The 14,020-nt window shown below is 43.8% G+C and overlaps 1 protein-coding gene across 2 annotated transcripts in view; it reads right to left on the bottom strand.

The window, feature by feature from the left end:
- Positions 1-10,485, bottom strand: part of MCM9 (minichromosome maintenance 9 homologous recombination repair factor) — a 51,169-nt gene extending 40,684 nt beyond the window's left edge. The window contains exons 1-5 of one of the 2 annotated variants that reach the window (XM_055713439.1): positions 10,369-10,485; positions 9,081-9,462; positions 4,874-5,190; positions 2,797-2,878; positions 1,105-1,305 (exon numbers count right to left, since the gene is read on the bottom strand). In XM_055713439.1, the coding sequence (XP_055569414.1) occupies positions 1,105-1,305; positions 2,797-2,878; positions 4,874-5,190; positions 9,081-9,390 (910 nt within the window). In that variant the 5' untranslated portion in view covers positions 9,391-9,462; positions 10,369-10,485. Of the gene's footprint in view, positions 1-1,104; positions 1,306-2,796; positions 2,879-4,873; positions 5,191-9,080; positions 9,631-10,368 lie in introns of those variants that run through there. The other variant, XM_005445733.3, reaches the window with a different exon arrangement.
- Positions 10,486-14,020: the final 3,535 nt, after the last annotated feature.

Raw genomic sequence — 14,020 nt, 5'->3', positions numbered from 1 at the left:
TTCCCACCTCAATTTTCTTGTAGCCACTTCCTATTAATTTATTTATTCTCAATGGGTAATAATGCATAAAACCACATCGTTTTCTGCAGGCTTACAAAAATTGTTCTGAGAATGAAAGATTAAATGGGACCTTCAAAGAGGTTTCTGAATTACTTTCTGAACAGTTCTAACCAGGGTGGTAAGAAATTTTCTCAATCCAAACAGCAGGAGGCTAGCCGTTAAATTGCTTCCCAGGAAATGCAGTTCTGAAGAATCTTTGTCATTGACAATATCTGCAATTTCTTATATGAGTGCACTAATTTTTAAGCTGACATGGGGAACACTCCCACCTGCTTGTCTTTCAAAAAGAAAGACCAAGCCCTTTTCGGGGTTCTAAAAGCCTGAGACAGCTCAGTGACAGAGATCCTAAAGAGTCCATTGAGCTTCCACGCGGTTCTGGAGAAGGCACTCATTATGTAGAGGGACACAGTTCCAGACACAACTCCTGCTAATTCCTAGGTGGTTGACTGCAGACCATGGCAAGTTTAAGAGCCAATGGACTAAACACTCTGGCTCTTCTGGAAGCCACTGTGAATTGGGAGATTCTCTCCATAATTGATAGGAGGCTCCACAGCACCTAAGTCAAGGGTGTAGGCATCCAAGAGTCAGGTTAAAGATGAGATGCGCTAAGCTCTGTGGTAGAGATTCACAGCTTAATTTGGCATGCAGAGATAGTGAGTTAGATCTCTCGCCCCAGAGTCAACAGCTATGTAGACTAAAAGCAATCTTTTGCACACTATTTCTTCTAAGAGGTATGCTTCTTCTTTCTTGATTATAAAACACTTTTCTTTTTCCCCATGATACTCACATTATTTCTCATTTCTTGTTAATAAATGTTCCACAAAACACTTGACTAGAAAGCTCAAAAGAAGGAAGATCAATGCAGTACATTTGGTACTTTTTTTCCCAGTGAAGTAAATAGTGAAGTAAAAATTCCATACTCCTGTACTGTAAAAAAAATGGATGAATGGATGGTGGGATAGGGTAATGGGGGAAAAATGCGTTCAGTCCTCATTTTGTTTTTATCCGATCATGTGTCCTACTTAAAAACTTTCAACTACTAACCTGCTAAGGGATCATTCCTATGTCTTTCCCAGAAGTCTTCAAATTCCTTGCGGACTTCTTCATCAATTACAACTCCTGATAGCTGCTCATTGTTTACTCTAACATAGTTGGCTTTCAAAACAAGCTCCAAGTCACAGCGTGCACCCTCGTGGAAAGGCTTCCACCTCTGCATTACAACTCCATACACTGTGATGTCATCTCCTAGAGTTAATAACAAAAATTAGTAAAATAACATCTGACTTGAGGTAGCAGACATGTCAGTCAGCTGTAATGCATAATAATGCAATTGAGAGCCTGTGTTACAGTTAATAAGGTTAAAAACTCCAACAACAAAAATCAAATCTCCTGCAGTTACTGGAAGTCTAAAACAAACATTGGATAGATTGCTTATATCTATGGCAGGTAGTTGCTATGTCTTTCTACTTCTGCTTTAAGGTAGGTGAATTCTTCAAAGGTATCCCTCTGCTTCTTTCCTCTTTTAGACATGAGGAGTTAATGGTAAACTGTAGAAGCTCTTCTTTCAATTAGATTTATGTACTGGTTTTGGCTAAGGTAGAGTTAATTTTCTTCATAGTATCTAGTATGAGGCTGTGTTTTGGATTTGTGATGAAAACAGTGCTGATAACACAGGGATGTTTTAGCTATTGCTGAGCGGTGCTTGCACTGAGCCGAGGCCTCTTTTGCTTCTCACCCCACCCCACCAGCGAGGAGGCTGGGGGTGCACAAGTAGTTGGGAGGGGAAAGAGCTCGGACAGCTGACCCCAACTGACCAACTTGCATATAAAGCTGGGGGAAGAAGGCAAGGGGGCACATTCAGAGTGATGGCATTTGTCTTCCCAAGTAACCATTACACATGACAAAGCCCTGCTTTCCTGGAGATGGCTGAACACCTGCTTGCTGGTGGGAAGCAGTGAATGAATTTCTTGTTTTGCTTTGCTTGGTTGCATGGCTTTTGCTTTACCTTTATCTCAACCCATGAGTTTTCTCATTTTAACTCTTCCAGTTCTCTCCTCCATCCCATCAGGCAAGAATGAGCGAGTGGCTGTGTGGGACTTAGTTGCCAGCTGGGGTTAAACCATGACAACTTATTATATAAAAAATTCAGTCAAAACTTATTTGACTTCTGGTAACTTTTGATATGGATTCCAGAATCACTCATTAACATTCTGGCCATAGTGTTTTTCTGAGAAACTATGAACCAGAAATTAATTTCCTGTGGGGATGTGCCTATGTGGGGATTTTTAGTCCATTCTTTATACATATTCCTGCCAGTTCGCTTCATTTTTGAATGCCAAGTAGCCTTTTCCTGCAGCACTCCTTAGACAGGACGTCAGGTTACCTAGCTCTCCAAACCTACAAAGGTGCACCACACGATAGCGTGGACCAATTTTCTCAAGAGATTTGATGTTCCCACACTAACTAGATTTAAGATACTTTCTGTATGTCACAACATATTAATTATTGAAACTGATCTGTCAAACAGTCAAGATGTAACATTGGGATGTATGACACTTTCCAGAATAGTCTTCGACTGCCATTCTAATGTCCAAGCCGAAACAACAACATGACAGATAAACATATCCCATTCAACAAGCCCTCAGCACTGACAGCCTACTTGGCAAAGGTTCATCTCAAATGGAAAAATAAAAATACTTCTGGTACAAACGTATGTGATACATGCTGTATCCTCACCAGACTTGCAACTGTCAACTAAATCATCTTCCAGAACAACCACCATGCAACGAGGGATGCTTCCAACAGACAGTCTTTGAACCTAGGAGACAGGAAGGAAAAACACTTCTTAAGAACAGAAGCACCTTTCAAATACCATTTTATAGCTGCTCTGGCTTAAGGACCTATATTCTTTTCCTGGAACTGAGGTCAGTCCTTGCTTTTTCTCACAAAACTTACACAGTAAGCATGCCACTGCTGCCATGAATTTAATAATGGAAGTTTAATGATCATATTAATGGAAATGGGACTGGGTATTAAATTAGCTGAAGGTGCTCAATCCTAGGAGGTGCTGAGTGATTTCAACATCTTGCTGAAGAAAGCTCACTGAAAGGGGTCACTTGAAAGAGCTGTCTGTTTGGGGTTTTTTTTAATAATTTGAGATATTTTTTGATACTTCTTCAATATGCAAAGTTTACTTTGGGTACTGAAGCATGCCCGTGGGTTAGATAGCCCTTCAGTGAAGTATACACTGAAAGATTATTCTCTATATTTTTCTGGTATTTAACCATAATTTGACAGGTTGAGATATAAGTTTACGCCTAGGTGTCAAGGATTAAATCAACAACAGGAAAAAATAAATCCCACACAAACAGAGAAATGTATATTGACAAATATGCCAGTAACTCCTGTAATTCTTTTTATTTTCTCTGGGGCAAAGTCTATGCAATCTTGTCAGTCTATTTCCAACCAGCAACCTTTCCATTTACACTTAAAGCTTGCAGTAATTTTTAGAATATTCACTGCACAAGAATAACAATCAGAAGTACCTTTTCATTCTGCAGCACAGGTCATACATGCTAGAATTCTAGATTTATTCACGATCTAATGCCTTGGAAGGTCAATTCACCCTTGTGTATTATCTAAATGGCCACATGCAGTTCACATCATTGTCAGTACTGGTGGCACATACATAGTTACTTGCAGAGCTCAGTATGAAACATAAGTGAAATTCATTCCAGGTTTAACTTTACCGTGCTTAATAAGCCCATGCTGCTGAAAATCCTTCCTATCATAGAGATCTGCGTGTCACACAACAGAACAAAAAAATGTTACAGAAACCATGTCAGAAACTATCATGATATAATGTGAACATGGGGCTTATTTCCTAGAAACAGTTTTATTCCCTTACTTTTTTGCTGTTCTGAACTTTTAAGAGCTTAATTTCTGTTTTCACACATCTTGCCTGTAGATTGGCACCACTATCCTCTTAATTTATAAAATCAAAACCCTGAAACAACTGAAGATGTCTTAGAAAATATTTATGAAAAAGACGGTGAACATATATATATAAGCACAGAAGTATTGCCTGCAATATACCCTACTTATTCTCAATTTTCGTACAATGTAGATTTTCCTGTGTCAGTTTTGTCTCAGTTATGTGCTACTGCAAAAAGATGCCCAATTGTTTCTTAGTCCTCTAGCTTAGCTGTACTTCCACCAAGGGCCACCTTCAGAAAAATAAGGAACACATATTCAGTAACTGTCAAATTCAATATTGGCTGAACGGAACAGACAACTGCAGACACCATGTATTGACCATACTGCACCGCTACAGCTGGCCTTGGCCACCACTGGGCTAGCTTTAATCCTCAAAAGCAGTGTTGAGTATCAGCATCACATACAGTAGGCACTTAGCAAAACAAGGCACACTGCTGTTGTAAGGCTTCAACACGGAGATTTCATCTATGCACTGAGCCAGAGTGTTCTGTACGATATTGAATGGAGTTACCTAATAATAGAAGTCTAGTCAACATATGCCTGAATTTTTAACTCTTTGACCGGAGATCTCTGACGAAAATGCTGTATGGCTTCTTTTAGTCTTCTCAGGTATTTGTTTTAAACAACAGTAGAATCTGTAAAACTTTTCAACTTAGCTTGTAAAACTTACCAATACAAATGGGATAAACTTAACTGTGATATAAGCGTGAACAGTCTCACTAAAATTAGCAGTTACCTTATTTCAGCAAGAAATTAAGCTGAGACATCTATACCTTAATACCTTCCCCATTTTCTCCATCTTTTTTTTTGTTTTTACCTGTTCCTGAATTTTGATTTCTTGATAGTCTCTGCAGCAGGTAGGAGAAGAGCTAGTTCCAGAGAGACATGTGAACTTGGTTGAGTTGCAGCCCTCTTCGTTAAGACAGGCTGATGGACGACAGAATGAGTAGTACTGTTCAAAGTCAGCCTGGACGACAAACACGTGCTTGCACTTATTGCAGATATAACTCCGTTCAAACTCCAAAACTTTCACCAAACTGGTACGTATGACAGTCCCAGTAACAGACAAAAAGTGACCCACATCCCTGGTTTTAGGAATGTGCTCTCGAGTCAGCTCTGGGCAAACAGGCAAACCTGTTAAACAAAAATATGTGCAGCATAAGGCTATGTGTATAAAACATGGACATACAATGTAGTTAAACAGAAAGACTAGAAAAAATACCAGGCGTATTAACAGTAGCCATTGTTATTACTGTTTCATAAATGTGATTCAACAATCCATCTGTTGTGCCATAAATCTCATTCACTGGCCTCAGATAGTGAAAATCATCAGATGCTGAGCACTAACAGAAAACGTTGCCATTTTACTTTCCTACTCCTGTCAAGGGCTGAATAGTCATGAACAGTTTCCATTTGTGGAAACAGATCCCAAAGTTCTCAGATCTAGTTATTAATTTAAATTCTTTTTTCGCTAATGCCATTTATTCTACAACTGATTTGTCTGGATTACAATATTTTACTTATGCTACTTAATTGTGGTTCAATGTTATTCCCACAGTTAAACAAACGTAACTCCTAATCTTGTGTCAATTCTCAAGTCTAAGCAAATTTAAAATTCATAGCCTGTGAGCATTTGACCTTAAATCCACATGGCACGCCAGTAAACCTCAAGCACAAGGAAGATGGTATAAAAAGAATATAAAGGGGTTATGAACACAACCACAGCAAATTCACTTGCACATTCAAGTGAATAATGAAAGCACACTTTCCACTTTCTCTTCTTGAATTTCACCTCAATGGCCAGTTCTGAGGTGTACTGATCCTGCTCCGCTGTTCACCCACATAGCCATCATTTAGCACCACAGCAGCTGAAATCCTCAGGAAGGCTAATCTACCTTAACAGCCTACAAAGTCTTTATAAAAATAAATGGTCTCTGAAATGCACACCTGAGGACAGCACCAAAATAATGCCTCTTCAGTAGTTAGCGTATGAACTACAAGATACTAATAATTATCAATTTAAAAGAAATTACCTGCTTTCAAAATAATTTCTTAGCTTTACTTCCAAAACAGAGCTAGAAAACAGATATGTAAAATAATAAATCTGCTGGAAAATGATGTTTCTAAGGGGACCAAAACTGACTGTGCATTTAGGTCAAATCTTCTTAGTAGCTTTGGCTGCTAAAAAAAAAAAGACATCATATATTTATTTCAGTGTCTTCAAATCAAATGCTTCATTTCAGACATACTGAAACATTCTATTTTGGCCCTTTTAAGCAAAGGGTTTGATCTTTTGCTTAAAGAAAGTATTTTTAAATGTTAAGCTAATTTTAAAAGCTGAAAGAAAAAAGTAAAGTAGAAAGGAATCAAATAATCTGGAAAAGTAATAAATTGTTATGCAGAACTACAAACAATTTTTTCTGATTGGCTGTAATGAAACTGTTTACATATTCTACCAAACCTGTTGAAAATTCTTTTTCTCCCACAGGTTTGCATTTCTATTCAGCTCCGGCCAAAAAAACCAGATAAAATCCATTACTTTTCCAACTGTTCTGGCATCTTTTTTTCCCAGCTCAGTATCGGTGCAACTCAACAACCTTTGCAAAATACATCTTACACTAGAGAGAGCTGCAGCACTGTTGTCAGGATGTATGATATGATCATCTCTGTGAATACTGAAGAGACAAGAGTCTGGATGGAGGAAAAAGCACCTTCATTCTGATTATATTAGACCGCTTGACAAACTAACTATCTGCCTCTTTGAATCAGCTTCACTCTATTAGTAACAGTGTGTAAAACTCTACTATTAGAAGCAGCTCAGCCATCAGAAACAGACACAGTGGTGCTCAGGCTAAATGGTAAGGAAGGAAAAATGTTTTAATGAATTTGTTGCAAAAGGATAAGTTATACAATCAAATTCCTACAATGCTAAAATTCAGATAAAGTACTTCATCTTTTACTTTCTTCAGTGAACCCAGGGTAATCATCCATTATTAAACACTGCACGTTCTCAATTCCTGAATCCTTTGAACTCCTAGATGCCCTGTCTGTATGGGTATGAGTGTGCTAAGATTGCATTCTTATACCTATCATAGGCAAAAACTCTTGTTCCTCACTTCAGTCCAAGTCTGGCATGCAGATCCCCTTGGCGCCGTGCCAGGTAGTCACCTGCCGCTCCCACCAAGAAAAGTGCACCACCTTCTCTGCATTCCCATTTGATGTGAGAATGGGAAGTGACACTCCGAGGTGAGAATCCTGAAGGTAATCAGAACCCCGCATCCACTTAAAAGGTAACATTATCATTGGAAAATTTGGGTGGAAAAAAGCCTACAGATCATTTAGCTCATTGCTTTTTTCCTTCAGCAGCCAGCCTTTTGGTTGTACAGGACATAAACCAAACTACATGGGCAGATGTTCTTTTGATCCAGCTGGACCACACCAGGATAACCACCCCTTGTTCTTCATCAGTTTCCCTCCAGTTCAATGATGGACTGATTTGTGAGTCTGCTGCCTACTTCCATCAATGATCAGTCAGACTTGCTTTTATCAGTTATTAAAACTATGTGATCAAACATGGCTAATTTTGCCTGAAGTTGATGAAAGAATATTCAGACAAAACATCACTGTGAGAGGAATGGTCAGCTCCAGCAACAGGCTGATAATAGGAGCAGGAATGTCTTAAAGACACCACCATTCATGCAGCGACCATCTGCCCCTTGCTGTACTCCAAATACTTCCCTGTAGCTTATGAAATAATCATACTTGGAGAAAAAATAACTCTGTTTTCATACTGAAGGCCTGAATGATGCAAATGCATCCTAGAACACTAGGGGGAAAGTTTAAAATCACTCCTTCTTTTATAGGTACAGGGAAATGCTCAACATTTCAAATTTTATTACAGCACTGAGGCCATCCTTTTACATCACATACTCAGCAGTTGTGTACAAGCTCCTTAACACCTGAATAGACAGCAAGCCTTTTTCTTTTTTTTTTTTTTTTTTTCCCTACAAACCTTGAGAGAATAGCATTATGAGAGCCACAGGCTAATTATATTTCTGAGGTACGTCTTTTAATGACAATATTCTTAATGAAACTTACTTACTGGGACAAAACACAGGCCTATTCAAGAACTATGATTCTTCCAAGTTCAAGCTGCCAAAAGCCTGAATGATCATATAGCACTCCAGCATGGGGCAGGGGAGAAAAACAGAGGTCACCAGTTCCTGGATTTGCAGACTATTGCTCCAAATAGTTACAATCAGAAATGATCAGAAGGGACCGTGTCACCACTGATCCAGTTCCCTACAACAGGCAAAACAGGCTTTTTAACCCCTAAACTTGCACTCCACACCTACCACACCTCCAAGCTACTAAAAACTTCCTAATAATAAGGAACAATGGCCTAACAACTTGCAGTGAAAAAAGGACAAACCTCTCTATTAACTATCATGCCTTCCAACAGTTCATTCCATTTTTTAAAAAAATACTTTTATAAAAATTAGTTAAGCATAACATTTGACAATTTCAGATGAAGTTGTTACAAGATAAAATTTAGATTTTGCCTCTTCTAGGACATGGCTGGAACAAGACCATGAGTTAACTGACACAGCAAGAAGAAAGTCAACCTGCAAGGAAATCTAGAAACTATGTATCTTACTCTAAAACTTTTTTTTTTTCTTTAGACCCTCTGGCTAGAAGAGAAATAACACGAGAGCTGCTGCTGATTTGAGGAGTCTTTTTGCTTGGGTGTAAGTCCTGATCCAGCAACTAATGCCAACTATTGCACAATCACTGTCAGGGATGGCCACAGCTTTTTTTTCCAGGTTGGTCTACACAATTCCGTTTTCTGTTCTGTTTAATAAACACTAGCCATCTGCTACCAGTTCAAACACTAAAAATGCAAGAATTGAACCTGCTCCTTCCCATGATGCCCCAGTAGTTTGTTGCAGAGGGAAGAAATGCGGCAGTGCTGACTGGGAGATGTCTGCAGGGCGCCTGGCTGCCACCCCCACCCCGCCACTCACCTGAGACCCTGGCGTGGAGGTTCTGCTTCATGCTGAGCTGCGGGAGGGCCGTGGCAGCCTGCAGCGCTGCCAGGGCAGCCCGGCGCAGTGCGCTGTCGAAAATGGGGAGGACCTCACTGGGGAAGGCATTGAAATACTCCCCGATCTCCATGTTGGTCTCAAAGAGTGTCAAGGCGTCGACGACAACGGCATAGTGTGCCTCGCTGTCGGCCTCCCTCAGGATGCCCAGGATGTCATCCCTGTGGTGCTCCAGCACATAGGACTCAAACACCTGTCCGATGAGGTTCACCTGATCCGTGCTCAGCACCATGTTGTGTCTATGTGCAGGCAGGTGAGGTAAAGGGGTTGGTTACAGCATGAGGTTTTCCGGTACTGCACACGCCTGTCAGAAAACTTATTTTTCACTCAGGAAAGCCCATGGCAGAGCCAGGCAACGCGTAGGGCGGGGCTGGCGAGGGCGCGGCAAATGGACTTGGGCCACGGCACCAGGTTACAAGACGCCCCGGCCTGCCGGCCGCCCGGCGGGATGGCGGCCCCGCGCTCCCGCCGCCTGTCGCGGACGTCTCCCGCCAACCAACCGCCCGGCCCCGCCAGCCAATCAGCCCCGCCCCGTCTCCTGTCAGCCAGTCAGCCAGTCCCGCCCCGCCTCCCGCCAGCCAATCAGCCCCGCCCCGTCTCCCGTCAGCCAGTCAGCCAGCCCCGCCCCACCCCGCCTCGCCTCCCGCCAGCCAGTCAGCCAGCCCCGCCCCGCCTCCCGCCAGCCAATCAGCCCCGCCCCGCCTCCCATCAGTCACTCAGTCACTGAGCCGTGTCCCGGTGCCGCGCTGCTCACGCCGCCCGGGCAGGCAGGGTGGCAGGGAGCGGGCGGGGCTTCTCTCCATCCTCCGTAAAGGCCAGAAAGTGGAAGTTTTGGCGGGGGATGAGGGGAGGCAGCAGCAGTTGGTCCCGCCTCACGCCACCCTAGGCGGCGGCAAGCGCGGAGCTCTCCGCAGCGCGGAGACGGGCCTCCCGCCGCCGCTGGCACGGCAAGTTTTGAACGCGGGCGGGCGCGGCGCTGCGCGGCGAGACGGGGGTGGCCCGGGCCGGCAACGCGGTGCCTCGGCCGCCAGCCAGCGGGGAGCTGCCCCAGGCGAGTCCTGTACCGCTTCGCTTCCGGGCAGCTGGGGCTGCGGGTGCGCTTCCAGCGCCCGCTCCGCAGGCCCCGCCGGAGCGTGTGTGCGGGGCCACCCCCGTACCCGCCGGGCGGAGGCGGGCAGCGTTCCGCGGCCGCCTCGCTCTCCCTCGGTACCTGCAGCCGGGCCGCCGCCGCAGCTCCCTCACCCGGCAGGAGAAGCCATCCCGTCCCCGCCCCCTCCGCGCCGCCCCGGGCCCGGCGGCTCCCGAGCGGGGCGGGGAGCGGCCGGGGAGCCGTCAGCCCGCGGGCTCGGGCCCGGGCGGGGGTTGAGGGTGGCGCTGCCGTCGGGCGCCTCAGCGGCGGTGTGGGGCCGCAGGGCCGCCGCGGCTGCCGGAGGGCCGCTCCTCCCAGGCGCAGCTGGGGGCGGCGGGCCCGGCTCCCTGCGGGGAGAGGGGGGCGCGCCCTGGGTGCCCGGCTGCGCTGCCTCGGGAACAGAAGATACACCGACGAGTTCTTGGTTCAAGGGTGCTGCACGCTGTTTGCCTAAATGTTACTGTGTCCCCGTGTACAACACGGGAGGATTGCAAGTGGAGGGCGGGGGTTTTCATACAGCCAGAAAATAGGGCTTGCGGGAGGCTCTAAAGCAGGGCTCCTCAAACTACGGCCCGCGGGCTGGATACGGCCCCCCAGGGTCCTCAATCCGGCCCCCGGTATTTACAGACCCCCCCGCCCCCGCCCCCCCCCCCCCCCCCCCCCCCGGGGTTGGGGGGGAAACCAAGCAGCCGCAGATGGCTGCCTGCCACTGCATCCGCGCGCCGGCCCCCTGGTTAAAAAGCTTGAGGACCCCAACCTAAAGCTTTCACTTTTCCCCAGATTTATAGTGTGTTGAATAGTTTTGTTTCTGTAGTTCTTTTCTCTGAGCGTGTATTGCAGCCCAGTGACATGCTTTAACTATTTGAAATATTTTCTCGTTTAAACAGTTAATTCTGTTTCAAAATTGATTTCCAGCATAAGGAGTGAAACTAGATCCCAGTTTCTCCAGCAGTACACCTGTGTCTTTCCTCTTTACAGTGTGTTTGTGCTCTTCCAACAAGCGCTGTGCCTGTGTGTGGAATTCTGCCCCATTGAGTTCAGTGTAAGCAGACTGTCTTCTAAATTACTACATCTATTTTCTCAGTATCACTGATAATGTATTTTAATATCTTTTTCATCTATCTCTTCAAGTCCTGTGATATCCCAGAGAATAACTTAATGTCCACTTAAGTGTTGAAGGATCTTAAGACTTATCTACTGAGCTTGTCGTTCTGAGGACCCCCCACTGCTGGCTTGTATTAATGATGAATTATTGATATGCAATCAGATAAAAAAATCACTGCCTATGTAAGATCTTAACCAAAAAGTATACCATACTATCACCAAGGTATCAGAACTGTGCCAATAGTTGTATTATACAAAGATATCGGAAGAAATGTACAAAATTTTGGAGTTGTTGGAGGGGAAAATCAATGCTTTTTAAGCAGAAAAATATCCTTTAGATCCCTTATTTTCAAGTTATGATGTATGGTTTCAGTATGTAAAGAAACTGCCTTACCTGTCTTAATTAAACTAAGTTAATTAAACTTGAATGCCTAATGTATTTTTCCCAATAATTTTTAAATATGTGATCTTAATGAATAAGAAAGCTACAGCAGTTACTTCACAGCAGTTCACTATATTAACTCTCTTTTCATCCATGAGTTGATCGCAGGAACGTTCGGCCAGCAGAGAAGGGAAGAGTCTTGAACTGTTTGGGCAAAAATCTTGGGTGGAATGGAACTGCTGGTGCTTTAAATCGCAAATCACATTTCTCTGAATTGCTACTCCACAAGCTATTAGAAGAGGATTCCAGCATATGACTCTTGTCTGGTAAATCAGTGGGTAGAACTTCAGTTCTCTGTCCTGCATTGTTTGCAAATACAAGCTTTTTGTAGTATTTGTAGATGTTGCTTAAATTATCACCTGAAGGAAACGGTGTTTTCAATAGTCTAAGACTGCTTCAGGCAGTTATAAAGAGGAAATTTTTTAACCCCTTTATGTTTCTAGAAGCAAAAACCATTTTGCTTTATAAAGTGGTCTTATTCTAGCAAATTGAATGCATGTGGCTGTAAAAGCACTGCTGAGATCTGCACCTAATATATGAAGGTGAAAATTCAAAACTGTTCCTGGTAAAGGTTATCCTGGGTGGAGGGTCGGGCCAGCCCTGTCTCTGTGATATGCTTTCAGTGTCAGCTTCAGTCAGTTTATGGTGCTGTCTTGCAAGGTACAAAACCCGCCTGCTTTTTTCTAACAACGAGACAGCTATTTCTACACATTTGTTAGATCAGCACAGTAACTTGGCTTCTAGTATGGCAGAGCTGTAATCTTTGATTTCCTGGAGATGTCTCTGTGCTTCCTCAGACTGTGCATTTTGTAGCCTAAACTAGAGCAACAGGATGAAAAAGAATGCAGTAGCCTGCAACTGGAGCAGCTAATTACAACTACAGAGCAAGTAACTGATATTGGTGCGTAAAGGATGGAATTAAGGTAGTGGTTCCTACAAGAGTAAAACTAATGTATCATTTTATTATTATCTAATAATAACTAGTAACACTTATGTGCATAGCTGAGTAGTAAAGAAATGTTTGCTCAAAAAGAAGTCATCAAAAATATTATGCCCATTTGAAAATAAATGAGGGGCCCCTTTTGAAATTGTTGGGCAAAGCAGGACAAGAAAACGTAATCGTCTGGAACAAGTGGATGGGCACAGTGTTGGCAGTTACCGGCCTGAAAAGCTCTCTTGTCCTGGGCTCAATGCTTTCCTGGTTTTCTCTGCTTTCCACTTTGACTGGGCTCTCTTACATAAGCTGATATTACTCTGATTTCAGGTCACTTCTGATAGTGTTGTGTGGTTGTGAAGAAAAAGATGAAGGCTAATAACTCCTCTGTTTTTCAATTTTACAGAGCATTGCATGTGCCCTCAGTCAGGGAATGTCCCAGGGAAGTGTAAGCTCTGCTCGCCATTGCTGTGGTCCGGGTGGCTGGTAACATCCCGCTCAGCGTGCAGCTGGGACGCTGCTGGCAAGGCTGTGCACGTGCTGAGAAGGGCTCGTGTATCCCACAGGTTAGGTAAAGGTGTAGGCCAAGTGGTGTGAATATGGTTGGGTGTTCACCTGACCCTAAAACTTGGGCTTCAGTCTCTACCCTAAGGCATGTCAGTTGCCATCCATCACCTGGGCTGCCTGTGGTGTTTACAGCCTGAGGTGTGCTGGCTCTCCTTTGTGCCCAGCCATCACGCTGATGGTCTGTAACTGAAGTTAAACAGCTATAGTTCCAGGTAAAGACTCAGCTGCTCTCGAAACTCTTCTATCCATCTGTCAGGTTAAACATGGAAGACCTGTTAATTTCCAAGAGTACTCACTGTCATAATGAAGCCAGATTTTGGTAGTCATTATTGAATTACGCTTTTATTATCTCAAGCTTGGCTCTTCCTGTTCCCTAGCAACACTGCTATCAGTGCTGCTGGCAGCAGCTTCTTTGTTGTGTTCAGCCAGCTGTTTATTGTGAACAGGCCTCTATACCATGCTTAACTGAAAATAACTGAGTTGCCTCAGTAACAGGCAATTTTATAAACTCATCCTTAGGGCTATGCAGGACTCCAGAGTGGATCAGTAGTTCGCCTACGAGGTGAACGAGGTCTGTCCCACCACCTAGGAACTTGCAGTGCAATTTGTACGGTCAACAAAGCTTGAGTCATCTAATTGTGTATGTGCTTCAGAATGATAAATATTAATGCAGTTCTGCAGTAAAA

Source organism: Falco cherrug, chromosome 6 (assembly GCF_023634085.1).
Source record: "Falco cherrug isolate bFalChe1 chromosome 6, bFalChe1.pri, whole genome shotgun sequence".
Taxonomy (NCBI): domain Eukaryota; kingdom Metazoa; phylum Chordata; class Aves; order Falconiformes; family Falconidae; genus Falco; species Falco cherrug.
The sequence above is the reverse complement of the archived record's forward strand: the minus strand, read 5'-3'. Positions and strand labels throughout refer to the sequence as shown.